At 41.5% G+C, this 17,067-nt stretch overlaps 1 protein-coding gene across 50 annotated transcripts in view; it reads left to right on the forward strand.

Annotated features, from left to right (window-relative positions):
- LMO7 (LIM domain 7) overlaps nt 1-17,067 on the forward strand; it is a 151,356-nt gene that overhangs the window by 112,201 nt on the left and 22,088 nt on the right. For 31 of the 50 annotated variants that reach the window (XM_035115708.3, XM_088668542.1, XM_088668546.1 and 28 more), the window contains 6 exons: nt 1,011-1,440; nt 2,041-2,382; nt 9,191-9,305; nt 13,164-13,325; nt 14,076-14,263; nt 16,319-16,376. In XM_035115708.3, the coding sequence (XP_034971599.3) occupies nt 1,011-1,440; nt 2,041-2,382; nt 9,191-9,305; nt 13,164-13,325; nt 14,076-14,263; nt 16,319-16,376 (1,295 nt within the window). The remainder of the gene's footprint in view (nt 1-1,010; nt 1,441-2,040; nt 2,383-9,190; nt 9,306-13,163; nt 13,326-14,075; nt 14,264-16,318; nt 16,377-17,067) is intronic. The other 19 variants (XM_088668556.1, XM_088668561.1, XM_088668554.1 and 16 more) reach the window with 1 other exon arrangement.

Here is a 17,067-nt window from a genome sequence, read left to right on the forward strand (position 1 = left end):
TGTAGAAAGGGTTATTAGGATGGAGACAAACACCTTTTCAGCACTCAAGTGCGACTACTTTATTTCAGTCTTCAGCTTTTCCTCCACGGTTACTGATTTCTTCAGTACTTAAGAAGTGATTAAGATGTTTTCTGCTAATAAAATGATTTTCACTGTATGTTAATCACCTTAGCAGAATTTTTTTAAAGGAGTGAATAATTAAGCTCCAATTTAAGTTTAAATTTGTGGATTTAAACTGATCCTAAAACTATTTGTGTGAAGTAAGACCCATTGATTACATTGTGACTTGTTTCTAAGTATGCCTACGATAAGCATATTTGTAGTTGTGTTTCTAGCTGATAGGGTGAGGTCTTTCTAGATTATTAAATAACCCTGATATTTATCTATCTGAGATATTCTTGGTACAATACGACAAAGGCTTTTGCATGTCTTTGTCCCAACTCAACAGTGGAGTGAATGCAGCGTGTTCCCAGTGGAATCAGAAGCAAATGAAAGCCTTTATTAAGACATAGCAAATAAAATGGCAACTGAGAGATGCCCATATTGAAATATCGCTAGGTTTTTTAATTAAATAAAACCCTTTATTTGAAAAGCCTACATTGAACCACAATAAAACATACGAGCTGCAGTACATGATCACAGCATAATCCTGAGAGTAAATCTCAGTGAACTCAATGGGACTTACCTTCTCAGATAGTATTGCAGGATTGCACTATATATTAGACACCTAGCCATAAGAAATGTCTTCTTAAATGTGCCAAAGAGAAGGTTATTTGTGGAAACACCTAGCATTCTGAAAATATACATAGTACTATATTTATGTAAAAGAGAGAGAGAGAGAACTGTGATCCCTGTTTAGGAGTGCACGGATTAAGCTTTTATAATAGCCGCAAACCTTTCTACTGTTCTGTCTTCACTTCAGAGTACACCTAATAGCAAAATGATGACTGAAATCCCACCTGTTCTTTATGTCACTGATGTCATAATGCACTTTCTCCCCCCCCCCTTAGGGAGGGCAGAGATCAAGGGCTCTATAGCAGCGCTGAGCATCGAGCGGAAAACAGGCGAATGTATTTGTCAAATGACGATGTGTTCAGTGGAGAGCAAATTCCTTCAAGGCCTTCAAAAGAGCACCTTGTTGAAAACAATGCTTCTTGCTCCTTGAAGAGCGAAGAAAACAGTCAAGAGAGCAATAAAGAAACTGAGAGCTGTGCAAGAATCGACTCTCGAGCTCAACCTAAGAGTATGGGAGAAGAAAAGCACCAGCCCCCTTTGTCAACATATCATTCAGTAAATGCACCAATTGGGTCAGCTCGGGTTTCAGCTTCTCTCCCAAGAAGTTACCAGAAAACCGATACTGCCAGACTAACGTCTGTGGTTACACCTAGGCCCTTTGGTGTCCATTCGAGAGGAATCTCATCACTTCCTAGGTCATTTACGGTAAAAAAAAAAAAGTCATATTCCTAATGTCTCTGTAGGTAACTCTTCTGAATAAACTCAAAGGAGCTTTCACTTCCCCCCCACCATGTAGAAATGCTTCAGCTGTGTTACAATAACAATGAGTAGTTTACTTGGTCTAGTGCCTAAAACATATAGACAGATGTTTCTGTATAAACTAATATTTTGGGGGAAATGGTATTAAATTGTTTCACCTCATAGAGACTTGCAACAGACATAGCAATGAAGTTGCTGCTAAAGGAGAACACAGCAATAAATGCATTTTGTGCTGCTTCTTTTCAGTGGATCTGTGTCTCTGTTACGTTAGGCTACCCCAACTCATGATTTTAAAGGGTTTAATTTAATTACTTTCATATGTTGCAGCGCAGGCAGTTTATTCCTTGAATATTTTACTCTGACCAAAGCTATATAATTTTTGACTTTTGGAAATCTACTCTAATAGTGATGATGCCAATCAGTAGCAGGCAAAGGGCCTGAGAGAACATGAGGAAGAAGGCAAACATTTAGGGCAACATGTTGAAACCAATTGTAAATAATATTTTTTTAAAAAAAAACCCCACCAACTACTACCTCCTTTCCTAGATGGATGACGCCCCAAAATATAATGGCGAAGTAGATGTGTCCAAGACAACTCAGTATGCATTCACCAGCAATTCACTTTCTAAGCCAGAAGCTGGACAAAGCCAATCTATAAGTGACCTAAGAACTGCTGAGGATAAGACTTGGACAAGATACTCATCTGCTGAGGACAAGACAAAGGCAAGACAATCGCCTACAGAGAATGCTACCATTGCGAGCGAAGGTGCAGATGTTAATCACTTGGGCCCTAAATCAGAGCATCATACTGCCCATGACTCAATTGCAGCTGGATCTTCAGCAGCGGAACAAACAAGCCATCCAGAGACTGAGGTTTCAAGAGCGCAAGTGAGTATGGAGAGATGCTAGCATTTACACATTGTAATGCTTTGTTGGATGTTGTCTGTGTGCTAGGAGCAGTGGGCACAGGAAGGTATGCGTGGTCTCTTTCCAAGGTGAACTGTAATTTTACATTTGGCAGGTGAGACTAGGGTAGGAGGAAGTTCTTTCAGATAAAGAATGGAAAATAAGGCAGCAGCATTGGCTAGGGCAGTTCAAGAAAGATTTAGCCTGATGAATAGAGTTATTTAGATTCAACACACACACAATGCATGCTAGTAAATTTTGCCTGCTAGTAAATCCCTTCCAGAAAAGTTAGAGCAGTGGCTTAGGGGAGTAGGGCCATGTCAATAGTTTCCATGAGGATTTTGGATTTTTGCAGGTGTAGAAATAATTTCTAGAAGTAGTATGGCAGTAAATTAAAGATAATGGTCCATATTTTCTAAATTAAGGAACTCATCTGTTGGTGTTTAATCTTCGATCCTTCCGTTAAATTTGTAGCTGGTTTAGTTGCGCTTTTTAGTGGTGTTTGTACTGTTTTCGTAAAGTCACTTGCAATATGCAAGGCAGGAAAGGCAAGCTGCAAGTGTTTCAAGTGAACCTGCACAAAAAGATTGATGTGGCATTAGCAAGGCAGCATAATGAAATTCTTGGGCAAATAATAGATAAACAATAACTGAAATTGCCGTGTTTGGGTTGAAGCCTGAATTACTGAAGGCAACAGTGGGTTCATTCATCTTCCCAAGACACATTGCGGATTTAATTGATGTCCTGATGGATGTGGGCCTGAAATTATTCTCCAGTTTGTAATATAAACATGCAATTGTTGGGTGGCTTGTTCTGCTAGTTCTGCATTCACAATTATTTGCAACACTTTAACCAGGTGTTGCGGATTATCTGACTTTCCCCCTGCAGTCAGTTTAATAATATAGTACATTTCCACCCTGGAAGGGCAAATGTCTTAAGAAGAGATTAGCTTTGAACATTTGTTTATAAACTTGCTATGTATTGTTCATCTCCCTTTTTTATTTTTCTCTATCTTTTTCTTGCTACTCCCAGCACATAAACTCTTTAGCTAAACTTTGAAGTGAATCTCCTTCCATCATTCTCTTTTCAAACTGTTTCTGCAAACGCTGACATCTTGATCCACAGACTAAATAAGCACATGCGCCTGGGAGAAGATGTCTGAGCTTGTCTTCCTAGCTCTTCCCATTGATATAAGAAAACTGAACAGCTGTAGGCTTACCATATTTCAAAAAGTAAAAACCAGGACACCCCGAAACTTTTGTAGATAAACCTAAAGGTTGTTGAGCTTCTTGTACAAGAACGCCAACTCCCCCCCCCCCGTGATTTTTCGATTGACTTGCCTAAGATCCACGAGAGAGTGCCACCTTTCAGAAATTTCCACCAGACGTCAATTCCGCCTTTGAAATCCCAGTAATGTACGGGGAAATCCAGACGTAAGACGGCCCTAACACCAGAATGTCTCTTCATCAATGGCAAATGCTATGGCACAAACATCACTTGGATGTATAATTCTGATCATGAACTCGCCCCACTGCTATGGGTTTGCAGTCTCACAAGTTATAAAAGTGATTTAACTCCAGCTTCAGAAACTAGAGCTTTTTTAAAAGCTGCTGACAGAAGCTGTTGTGTCCCCATCATTCCTCACTTAGAAATGTAAAATTAGTGTCAGCAGCCAGAACTTTGGTACCCTTGTATCCTGCAACACTTAATGACTATCCACTTAGTGAGTAGCATTCCTTACTTTCCTTATAAGTATTATTTATCTTAGAGCAAGGAAATGTTAATTAGACCCTGGGATGTGATCCATGAAGCAACTTTCCCAGACAGTTGTTTAATCCCTAGGTGTGGCTTTTAAAAAAGTGTTTTCATTTCAACCCATATCTTAAAACTAATCTTAATGCAACCCTTTTCTAACTTTTCTAACATATTTTCCTAAACTGATTGTCATTTGGGAACCCAAATACAGTGTAATTGTATTTGCAATTTTGCAAATTTTGCAATTCTAAGCATCTGAAATATATATCCCAACTAGCACAATAAATGTGGGAGTAGTGTCTTGAGTGATGCATATCCTGGTGATTCAGATCACATCCACATTATGCATTTAAAGAATATGGGAACTGTAGTTCATTAAGAGTGCAGGCCAAGCAGTCTAGGTTCAAAACATGAGCAAAGTCAAGAAAAAGTCCAAAGTGAATATACCAGGGAGTTCAGCAAGATGGGGAAACAGGGAACCAGAGACCTGTGTTGATTCCAGCCATGGGAAGGCTCAAAGGGAACCTTATATATTTGGGACCTCCTAAGTCGTACCCTAATTCCAAAAGTCTGCTAGAATAAGAAAGTCTTCACCTGCCAGTGAAAGGACAACAAGGAGGATGTTAGTCCTCTTTCCACATCTTTCCCCCCCTGAAAAATCAACATGACAATCTGCAATAAAGTGCATATTTAGATATATATTTTTTTAAAAAAAAGAGTGCTGGGAATTGCAGCTCTGGGGTGGGTAAACTACAGGTCTAAGGATTCTTTGTAGGAAGCCATGTGCTTTAAACGTTTGGTGTGGATGTGACCTCAAAGATGGGGAAGCCTAGCCTCTGTGCATTTCCCCTTTCCCTTTACCCCACATATTTAGTACAGCCTCATTGGGTCAGACAAAAGAGCTCTCTGAGCCAGCATCCTGTTCCCCACAGTGACCAGCTAGATGCCTCTGGGAAGGCCATGTGAAGTCAACAGCCCCCTCCTTTTGTTCCCAACAAACATTTATTCCCAGTCAACTTATTCTGAAAGTTGCAAGGAGATTGTTGATTGCCTGTTTAGCTGCTGAAATGCAGGTACGGTTTGAATAAAAGGCAATAATTCTTTTGCGCTTGAGCCTCTGGGAAGCAGAAATTTGAGCCTGGGTGCAATTCAATGCACTAAATAATACCCCAAGACTAGAATTGTTTCTGCTGCTTAGACAAAGATAGCACACATTGATTGGGGGAGCGTGCATTTAAATGCACTCAGTGAGATTTCGAAATCAGACTACACTTTATGGCAAGGGTTTACTCTTATCTTAAATGTTTCCACTTGATTATATTTATCTTCTCCCAACCTGTAACATCAACACCCTTTTCCCTTAAGGTAGAGGTGGGAACCCTCCAGGTGTTGCTGGACTCCTACCATCCCTGGCCATCGGCCACACTAGCTGGGAATGATGGGAGTGGTAGTTCAACAACATCTGGAGGGCTGGAGGCTCCCCATCCCTGCCTTGAAGCTTTTTCCATTCAGACTTGCTCTCTGTTGGCTGTGAATATGTTTATCCATTTCATCGTTTCCTTTGTGCTTTAATGCCACCTTTAGGATAGGGCCAGGAGAGGAATAAGTGGGTGGGTTACCTTTTGCAGCCCAAGGGCCACATTCTCTCCTGGGCACCCTTCTGGGGGCCGCGTGCCTGTAGTGGATATGTAGCCAGCCAGAGGCAAAAGCAGCAGGTGTTCCTCTTCCATTTCGTACAGTAAAGGGTACATTGCAGCCACAGAAAAGTATCAGGTTTGTACATAAACCACATGCAACAGGGCTGGTGAACAGCCTGGCCTGGCCACAAAGGGAGGCATGGAAATCCATTTTGGATCTTTGGCTCTGAGTTTCCCCATCCACAATGTACAGTGGTACCTCTACTTACGAATAATTCTACTTACGAATGGAGCTCCATCCGCCATCTTGGATGCGGTTTAGATAGGATTTTTTCTACTTACGAATTTTTAGATAGGGTTGCTTCTACTTACGGATTTTTTTCTCCCAATGCATTCCTATGGGATTCGACTTACAAATTTTTTCGACTTACAAATGTGCGTTCGGAACGCATTAAATTCGTAAGTAGAGGTACCACTGTAAATAAACACCCCAGCGGCCAACATAATTTAAGTTTTCTCTTCTCTCGGGCACTTGATGGCCCATGATGGGCTGATTTTAATAATTATTGATTTGTATTAGGTTTAGTTTTATCTTCTTCAAGTTTTGATTTTGTTCATTTTCATTAGGGGTGCGTAATGAAGTGAGGTGACAGTATTCTCCACAAACTGTAAATTCTAATGTAAGAACCAGTTTTACAACCCACATTTTAAAAAATCTAGTAAATAATAAGTCAAGCTGTGATATTGCCAGTGTAAGTAATGAACAATGATTGAATGAAAATTCTCTAAATAATCTCGAGAATATTCTCAAGTGTATTCTCCAAATTATTCTTGAGAATTTAACATCACTGGGGGTGGGGTGTAGTGTTACATGTATTCATGGTTTCCCTTTTGGATTTTTTACCTTCCTCACCCACAGCAATGTTCAGGGAATCTTAGTAAGACAGCATTCTTGCTCTAGCCCAATATCAGACCTCAGAGCATGAAGGAGGCTCAGTACCAGAACCTCCACTCAAAGTATGGAAGCTGATAATAAGAATCATGATAAGTGTGCCTCGGACTGTGTATGTACCAGCATCCAGGAGTTGGATCCAGAGATCCTGTGAACAGTCTGCTCCCTTGCACGCACCACAGATCTGATCCCTTTCCCTCTGCCTCCTCCTGTGAGCAGAAGGATCCAAACCCTTCTGTCTAGGTCAGGCATCCCCAAACTTTGGCCCTCCAGATGTTTTGGACTACAATTCCCATCTTCCCCGACCACTGGTCCTGCTAGCTAGGGATCATGGGAGTTGTAGGCCAAGACATCTGGAGGGCCGCAGTTTGGGGATGCCTGGTCTAGGTCATGTAGAACTACTCTAATGATTTCAATCCCTGTGAATGCCTCTGTATAAAAAATTGGTTGGTTAATGAAGTTGGATACCCCCAGCTGGTTCTCCTTCAATCCAAGCTTGATTCAAGTGTGCAGAAATAAAACGTTCTGCTGTATGTGTGGCTTGACTTGCCCTGTGCTAGAGTGATGACAGGAAGGCACGAAAAGGATTAAGCACCCTTCCTTTGAGCTGTGGATCCACCCGTTCACCCCCCCCCCAAAAAAACCTTTTACATTCACACTAATCAGGAGATTTGCCTCTAGGAAATGCACCAGAATGTCTTCCACCTGCTATATGGTTAGTGAGTGAGTTAATCTAGGGTTGCCATAGGGTTCAGCCTTTTATTATTATTATTACTAAGGGTTTTCTTGGTTTACAAAGAAATGTGCAATGTCTCTCTCAGCATTTTTACAAATCAGTTTCATTTGTTGAGACATTGGTGAGGAGAGGGGAAGGAAAGTAGATGGGGGGAGGGTGGGGTGGGGTGACAATGTTTCTATTTTCCTTAATAAGTGTGTGGGGTCTTTGTCAGCGTCGCTTGTGTAGGTTCTCTGTTGTTCACTTGTTTTCCTTTGATGGTGAGAGATTTTGGGGTTGGCCTAGGATATGGTTGTTCCTTTGTGGTTGCCTGCGGTGGTCTTTGTTTTGTGTGTGAGTGGAGTGGGTGGGTGTTTTTGGGTCAGGTTAGCCATATTGATTCGTATGCTGTTGGTGGATTTTTGTCATTGTCTTGTTGGGCTGTGTATGTGATAAAGGGGAACCATACCGGGGGTGAAGCCATCTTCTTCTATTTGTCCCCCCCCTTTTTTTTACAAAGTTGTTGAGCTTTTTTGTTTGTTTGTTTTGGGCAAAGTCGTTGAGCTTTTTTGGGGTGGGGGGGAATTCCCCCCTCCCCAAAATCAACACTTCCAACCTGCCATTGGCTGCCATTCTCTCGGATTTTCCCAAACATTTTAAACCAATTTCTTCCTTAACAATGCTTTCAGCTTTGAACCCTCCAGTCTTTGGGGGAGAGGTTTGCTAATGTTTTGATATTTATGTAATAGTTGGGGTGTATTGAACCACATGAAGTCTGACCAAACTGCGGGAGGCAGTGGAAGACAGGAGTGCCTGGCATGCTCTGGTCCATGGGGTCACGAAGAGTCGGACACGACTAAATGACTAAACAACAAATTGAACCACACATGTTTCCAAAATAAAATAAGACTACCAGTAGCTGCTATCTACTGTGACTATGTTCTACCTCCACTGTTGGGGGCCAGTACCAGTTGCTATGAGGGATCCCAAGTGGTGAGGGTGCTATGGCACTCAGGTTCTGCTTGTGGGTTTCCTATATGCATCAGTTTCATCACTGTAAGAAGATAAAACTGGACTAGATAGGGCTTCTGGCCTGATCTGGCAAGCTCTTTTTCAGTTCAATTTTTAGGCCTCTAGATCATGTTAATACCTGTCTGACTTGGTGAGGGAGGGAGGGAGGTTGGTTGGTTGTGGCGTATGTGTGTTGGTTTTTGTACCATGAAAATGCAGCTTATCTTCAAATACAAAACATACTCATGGGTACCAAAGGAGCTTCTGTCAACGCATGGATTATTGAGACATATGAATGGGCGACTCTCACTGCCAAATGTGCTTGGAGTGTTTTTTAATCTCGAGTTAGTCTTCATTTGCTGAATGCAAGAGGCAGAAGTAAAAGCGTACAGCTTTTTTGAGCAATTGAACAGCCTGTCATCACTGGTATGCGTATCAAAGGGTTAACTTTCTGTCCGCTGAAGCACTTCTTAACAGGTCTTATCAGCAAGGCCCAAGTATTTATAGGAATGCAACATTTAAAATTAGCTGCCAAAGTAAAGCACTAGCTAGCCTTTTTTTAGTGCAGAGAACACTTCTGTCTGCTTGATAGATAATTTAAAAGCCCGGAGCGCACATTGTAAGTTGCCTCACCTATTTAATGGATAGACTTTCCTCCATGTAGGAGCCTGTGACACCAGATACTGCAGTATCATGTTCTATTTAATTTTTTTTTTTTAGGACCAGTACAGTGATATGAGAATCAGTATAAACCAGAGACCGGGTAGCAGTCGGAGTTTTGGGTTTGCGGTGCACCTGGATCCTTCTGGAGTCTTTGTGAAGTCAATAGAAGAAGGTAAAAATTCCCATGTAAACTCTTAATGTGCTTGCCTTGAGAAAGTTAATTGGAAGGCAAGCAATTGATCTAAATCGATCTGAAGATTTCAGGTTGCACATTCGGGTGGGAAGGGTGCTGGAAAAATAAAAACTGTTGTGAATGGTAGAGAATGCTCTAAGATTAATTTGTATTCTTTTTATTTGCATGTGTGATTGATTCTGCTGTCAACTGTAGATCTCCAGTAGCAGCCAGGAAAAAAAAATGTTCTGTCCCCCCCCCCCCAAGTGTTTAGAAGGTCTATATTGCACTGCATTAATTTTCTCATATAAATGCATTGCACTTTTTAAAATAATTTGCATGCAAGGAAGAAAGTAAGGTTTGTCTTTTGTCTTTTATGTAGTTAAACATATTGACAATAGTGTCAATAAATTCTTAGTTGTCTTTGAATAAAATAATGATGGTTGTTTTTTTTAAAAAATAAATTTTATTTCCTTTTGTGACAAGAACAAAACAATGCATGACATCATAAACATATAAGTAAGAAATCATGATGATCATTAATAGTAATTAAAAGAAAAGAGCCAAGCTTTAGCTGAGCTAGAATTTAAAAATTATCACCTTTTCATATTCAAGTAACACCCTTCCAACACTTCAGAGGAAATAAATGATGTCTCTTATACCAGCTCTTTCACTTGCATGAAATTTTTGTGAAGAAATTATATAACTTTTTCAGCAGTATTGCTTTTACTTTGTTGTAAAGCATCATTAATTTACAAAACTTTCTTCCCCCTCCCCACTCTTAAAACAACAACAAAAAAGGATTATTTCCCTAATAGAAACTGTAGTTTGTCTTTCTGGCCTCCCAAAAGGAATTCATTGGAGCTCTTCAACAATGAAGCATGCCATAGCAGAAGGTGTAGTAAAGGTTTTTCTGTAATTTCCTAAGCAGTGAGATTAAGATATTAATAATTAAAGAAGCTCAGAGTCTGACCTACAAGTCTGAGACAACTCCTGAATCCGTGAAACTTAGCACAGGCAAAGTTGATTGTGGTGCTTTCGGTACAAGTAGAGGCCATGAAGTTATAGATTCAGGCAACAATCTTAACGCATGCACCCTCTTGTCACCCTCCAAGTCAGGCTATTGGTTTATTTGCCCACTGCTGTGTGCACATATTGATAGCCGCTCTCCCAGGCCTAAAGCAGAATAATTTTTATTATTTATCTTTTAAAAGTCCAGTCCCTACTGCTTCTCCAAGAAAACTCAGGAGTGGCACAAACAGCAATAAAAACAAACAGAATTGCCAAAGCACCACAATTTACATTCAGATTAATGAATTAACGGCATCCACCCTGTTTAACAAATTCCAGCAACAAACTGAGCCGTCCAAATTGCACCATTAATCATAGAATCAAAGAATTGTAGAGTTGGAAGGGACCCTGAGGTTCATCTAGCCCAACCCCATGCAATGTAGGAATCTCAGTTAGATCATACATGGCCAATGGCCATCCAGATTCTGCTATCAAAAACATATCAAAATTTTGCTTTCAGAATTGAATACCTTTTTTAAAAGACAATTCTTCGCCAGCCTCCTGAAAAGCAGTATAGCAACAGGCCTCCTGAACCTCACTTGGCAAGTCATTCATTGGAGTAGAAGCTCCATTAGGAAAGATCTCAACCTATAAAACCCTTAATGGCCAGTGCCTTGAATACAGCCCAGAAGCTAATGACCTCTCTCAGCAGCTTCATGCATATATTAAGAAGCATGGAGAAAAACATAGACCCTTACAGAACCCTAAATGGCACAGGCCATGGGGAAGAGCTTTCAGCTTGACCTGGTAACCATTTGACAACCTGCGCAGATCTTTAAGCTTAGGTTTTATATGCTGACAAGGTCTCACTTCTGTCAGCAATTGCATTGCAGCATTCTATGCTAACTGCAGCTTCTGTATCAAGTGCAAGGGAAGCCCCACATATTGTGCATTGCAGTAGCCCAGTCTTGAAGTAACCATATTAGGCAATGAACTATAGTTACTCAGCTTCAAGGTGGTCCAAAGATAGTTTGCTAAACAGAAGTCATATCCCGGCCTCTTTATGGCCAAAGGGAGGCATTCTGTAGTGTCCTTGGCTCAACAGAAGCCGAGACAGTTGATTTATCAGACAGGATAAGCAATAATCAAGATAATGGGCCATTGAATCCATTTCCCCCCAGAGATTTTGCCTACCTCCTCACAGCCAATCAGCTGAAAGGTATCCAATTAAACAGGACAAACAGACTCTCTAATCCAAAATTCCTCCGGACTCCTGCGAAGTTGGAGCTGATCTAAGTAATTTTATCTGCAAAGTGCTTTGCAAATAGGTCACAACAGGGTTCCATGACCTCATGTAACATCTGCTTGCCATGATGTAAAAGGTCCTTCACAACATGGAATAGCTCTGCTGGATAGCACTGAGCAGAGAAGTCTTTTGCAGAACTGTTGTCTGAGACCTTATTAGTTGAAGATGCTGGGTGTTGGACCTGGAACTTTCTGCATTAAAACCATGTTTGTACATTGAGCTATGGCCTGCCTAGCTTGGTTCTTATACGCTGAAATGTGCTTTAGAGCCAGTGTGGCATTAACTTGGGCAGGAGAACACTGGATTCAGGTCTCCATTCTGGTAAAGTTGGTCTGGCAAGTTCACTGTCTATGTTGCAGATGAGTTAGAACAGGGATGTCCAAAAGGTAGACCGTGGTAGATCTCGGGACCCTCCCGCCATCTAAAAAAGCTCAACAATTTTTTAATAGTGGGAGTAGATCTCAGTCTCTTGAAAGTTGGACATGCCTGAGTTAGAATAAAGCTGAGTAACCTCACATGTCAGCTCCTTGGGAGAAAAGATGGGAAGCAGGTGTGGGGTTGGTGATAGAAAAGCTTATTAAAATTTCACCACAGTTGGTTAGCATCCGTCTGTCTTGGGAGACAATGGAGGACTGCGCCTTTGAGGGTGCCTGTTAAAAATAATAATCTCATTTCATAACTTGGAACTGATATTGGCAAGTGCTCCTGATCTTGGGTGGGAAAGTGCTCTGAAGTGTTCACACTTCTCTGCTGTGCTTAGCAACATGGTTGAAAACCAATGTAAACAGAGGAAATACGAGTGTGTTTTAAAAATGTTCACAGAGGCAATATAGATAACAAGTTGCAAAACTCTGGCGGGTATGGTAGGGTGGCATATTAGAATTACGTAGGATCATTTGTTGCTTTTGCCTTTTTAGCATTTTTTTTTAATGTAGGAGAGGAGGAGATCCTTGTTCACAATTTGCAAAACCAAGAAACTGCCACACCACCTTAACTGCTTTATGCCTATAAAAATACCAAACTATTCTAGTCCTGTCAATTAACTATCAATAAATGTTGTATAAAGCTGAGTCATTATGATTATTTGTACCTCTTGTGTCTTTGAATTAACCCACACTTTTAACACCATGGTGCACCTGTAGCAGCACATCTAGGTACCTTCATCTGCCCCACCTGCAACAAAACATGTCTCTTCCATGCCAGTATCTACAGCCACAGCAGGCACTGTAACTCTCCAATGGTTTGACTTCACCCCCAAAGGCACACTCCAACAATTATTTGCATAGAAGTAGTTCTTAGGCACAAGAAAAGACATATTGTATGTTAAATATGAATGACAAGTCCTGATTCAGTGGCTTCTAAAAAAAATCCCCCCGTTGTCTTTCCAAGGCAGCACAGCACTCGCAGCAACTCTCACAAAGATAAAACATGCAAAAAAGTCTTAAAACTAACATAAAAAATTAAAGTGAGTGCCTTTTTTTATTTAGCTGCCCCATGTTTCTGACATTACAAGTTAGCTCTCATCTTTCCATCACCACCAGGTAGCCCAGCAGACTTTTGCCAGTTGAATGTTGAGGATGAAATCCTTACTCTCAATGGCACAAAGGTTTCAGGTATGGACCAGAGTCAGTGGGAAGCAGCCATCAGCAGCTCAGTAGAAACTGGAAACCTTGTCATGGATGTTAGGCGATACGGCAAGAAGGGTGAGCTTTTTCTTGGGGTGACTTCTACGTGACCTGAAAGGTGTCTGTTCTTTGCCTGCGAACTTGTTGGGATGGATGAGTTCTTTATTTCTGCAGCCTTCTGCAGCAACAGCTTTTCACTGGGAGCACCTGCTTATTGTAAATACAGTTCCTGCTGCTGCTAATTTTGGGTTGTTGTTTTTTGCATGTGTTAAAGCAGTGTAAATCTGCATTAGCAAGTCTACTTTACTTAAACAGGAGATAACTTTTTTCAAGGAGAAATATATCCACGTAGGTTTCTTGTTCCCCCAGCCTTCAGAAATACTGATTTTCCTGGCCTTGTCAGAGAGATGCAGAAAGAATCCAGCACTTTTATTATTACCGGTAGTTCTGTGGTTCCATTTCCTGAAAGGGCATCCATGTGATCTACTCCCCACACCAAACCCTTGCAATTAGGTCCTTTCTCTGTCCAGATATTCTAGCACTGGAGTGTATACCTGTATTTGAAGAATAAAAGTTAGTAAACTTGCTATTGTTCATTGTGCTTGCCTTTGACTAATGCTTGCTTTTTTGGGGAAGGCGGTCTGTACATAAAAAAAGCCCTAACCAATTTTCACACATACAAATTCCAATTCACTTTCTACTTCATCTGTCCTCCTATCTTTTTTGTGCGTGTTTTGGTTTTGATGTATTTCCATTAAGTCCTTTTCTTTATGCTTTGACAACTTCCCTGTCTACTTTTCAATTTTTTGATCTCCACATGCCAATCAGACTGGGGCAAAGACCAGCCTTCCCTGCCATATGCAAGGCACAAAATCCTCAATCTCACCAGTATGGCTACCAACATTATAGGTACACCTGAGAACAAATGGATTGATGCGACGTCTGTGGACAGCACTTCAGCCAAAAGTCAAAGCACGTCAGCACAAAAGGACTTGCACAACAATTTTCAAAACGATGTAAGTATGCCTATGTTTGCATTTGGGAAGAGGTTCTGCATTTCTTCTCTCAGCCACATTAAACTGTGCCTAGAAAGTACTCACTTAATGAAAGTTAAATGTCTCCAAGTTTCGGTTAATGAAGAAATGTTGTCTTGGCCTGTTGACCAGAAGTCCAGGTCCTATTGCTAGCTATGTGGTGATGTAGGCCAGCAACTTTTTATGCCAGGACATGTGAAAGTGATGCAGCCAGATATTTCTGCTGTATGTTCTGGCAACATAAGTCAGTCGTTCTATTGCGCTATGAGAGAAGTGCTAGTATACTGCAGGAGACTTTACTGAAGTTTCCTATGAACCCAAAGTAAATACCCATACAGGTGTCTGGTTACAGCTGTCGTGTTATTTCCTCTGTTCTGGCCTCACCTTCTTCCCATCCAAGTAGGTATTTTCCCCCCCCCCCTGCTGCATCTCTTGCACTGCACTGGGATAAATAATTTTATTTATACATAAACCTTCACAGAACAGATATATATATATATATATATATGTATGTGTGTGTGTGTGTGTGTGTGTGTAAAGGTAAAGGGACCCCTGATCATTAGGTCCAGTCGTGACCGACTCTGGGGTTGCGCGCTCACCTCGCATTATTGGCCGAGGGAGCCGGTGTACCGCTTCCAGGTCATGTGGCCAGCATGACAAAGCCGCTTCTGACAAACCAGAGCAGCGCACGGAAACGCCATTTACCTTCTTGCCGGAGCGGTACCTATTTATCTACTTGCACTTGACGTGCTTTCGAACTGCTAGGTTGGCAGGAGCTGGGACCGAGCAACGGGAGCTCACCCTGTCACAGGGATTTGAACCGCCGACCTTCTTAATTTCCTGGTTGTCCATTCATTCATTGGATCACTCAGCTGCTCCCAGTGCAACAACAAAGCAAATTACTAAGCAGTTACTTGCAACAAAGCAAATAAATAAGCATGCCAGTTACTATCTTGCATGTTCAGTATTAAATCAGAAAACTTAACTTAGCTGCCAGAAGTCTGAGAAACATTGGCATAACCCTTTCCTTCTTGAAGATGGAGGAACAAGTTCCACGAAATCCCTTCTCTTGATTTTCTAAGCATCAGAAGCCCATAATGCCACATGAACTGATTGCTAGAATTTATAGATTTTAAATCCAGTAATGGATTATTAGATGAATGGCTGTGTGATAGTACCATCATGTGTATTGCTGTGTCACCTTGGGTACAATGGGGTTTCATACAGATCATCAGACCAGTATAGAAAATACTATGCTAGATCTCTCCTTGCTATTCCTCCCTACATCTTTCCACTGAAATTCAGGAGAACATGTTCACTCTATATCCGGCTTCCTCATCCTCGGCCCTCCAGATGTTTTGAGACTACAATTCCCAGCATCCCTGACCACTGGTCCTGCTAGCTAGGGATCATGGGAGTTGTAGGCCAAAAACATCTGGAGGGCCGAGGTTGAGGAAGCCTGCTCTACATCATTTATTAAATATGCATAAAAGTAAAGTTCATTGGGGGATGCGGGTGGCGTTGTGGTCTAAACCACAGAGCCTAGGGCTTGCCAATCAGAAGGTTGGCAGTTCAAATCCCCATGACGGGGTGAGCTCCCATTGCTCGGTCCCAGCTCCTGCCCACCTAGCAGTTCGAAAGCATGTCAAAGTGCAAGTAGACAAATAGGTACTGCTCCAGTGGGAAGGTAAACAGTGTTTCCGTGTGCTGCTCTGGTTCACCAGAAGCGGCTTAGTCATGCTGGCCACATGACCAGAAGCTGTCTGCGGACAAACGCCGGCTCCCTTGGCCTATAGAGCGAGATGAGCGCGCAACCCCAGAGTCGTCCGCAACTGGACGTAACGGTCAGGGGTACTTTTACCTTTACCTTTAAAGTTCTATAGGGGTAGGATCCAAAATGTCTATTTTAGCTTTACAGGTTGTATGGCTTACCAGAAGTGTCAAAAGTGGTTGTAGTTATAAGGTTTTTTTGTGGGGGCAGGGGATGAAGGTAAGAGTCATGGAATTATTTCAGTATGTTAATTTTTCTGGTTTCAGGATTCAGAAACAAAGGTGAATGGAATGCAAGGAGATGCAAATTCCAATGAGAAAAAAGGTAAAACCATCAGAGCTTTCCAATTGCTAGCTGTAGGCAGTGGTTGGGATTGAAGGGAAAAATATATACCTAGTGGATATGGTGTACTTGGGAGTTGTGTACAGTTGAAATATAAAAACTTCCAATTTTCTTAGGTGGCTCATAAATATAATTGCATGCAGAAGACCAATTGGGTTCTCTTCCGGAAGCGTTGTGCATATATAAAGAACTGCTAACAAGATGGCAGCTAGTTCCTTTATTACTGCATGACTGACAATATGTGTGTGTGTAGTAAGAATGAAAGAAGAGGGGGTGGAGGCAGAAATAATTTTAACTCAAAACAGTACTGGCGTTGTGGTCCTAGCAAGTTCATGGGATTACTTGCCTTTCACTGTCACGTCAGTCCGAGCTTCGGGGTGTGTGTGTGTGCGCGCGCACATGCATATGTGCTTGGAGGGAGATACTCTATAAAATCATAGAATCATAGAATCATAGAATCATAGAGTTGGAAGAGACCACAAGGGCCATCCAGTCCAACCCCCTGCCAAGCAGGAAACACCATCAAAGCATTCCTGACAGATGGCTGTCAAGCCTCTGCTTAAATGCTTTTTGAAAGAAAAAAGAAGAGTCTATTCAATGTGTAGAAAATTGTACGGTGCAAATTTATGTGTGCCCAGTAAGACTTTGAGTTAGTGTATGTTTTTTGAAGGTT

This window comes from Zootoca vivipara, chromosome 4 (genome assembly GCF_965207765.1).
Source record: "Zootoca vivipara chromosome 4, rZooViv2.hap1.1, whole genome shotgun sequence".
NCBI lineage: Eukaryota > Metazoa > Chordata > Lepidosauria > Squamata > Lacertidae > Zootoca > Zootoca vivipara.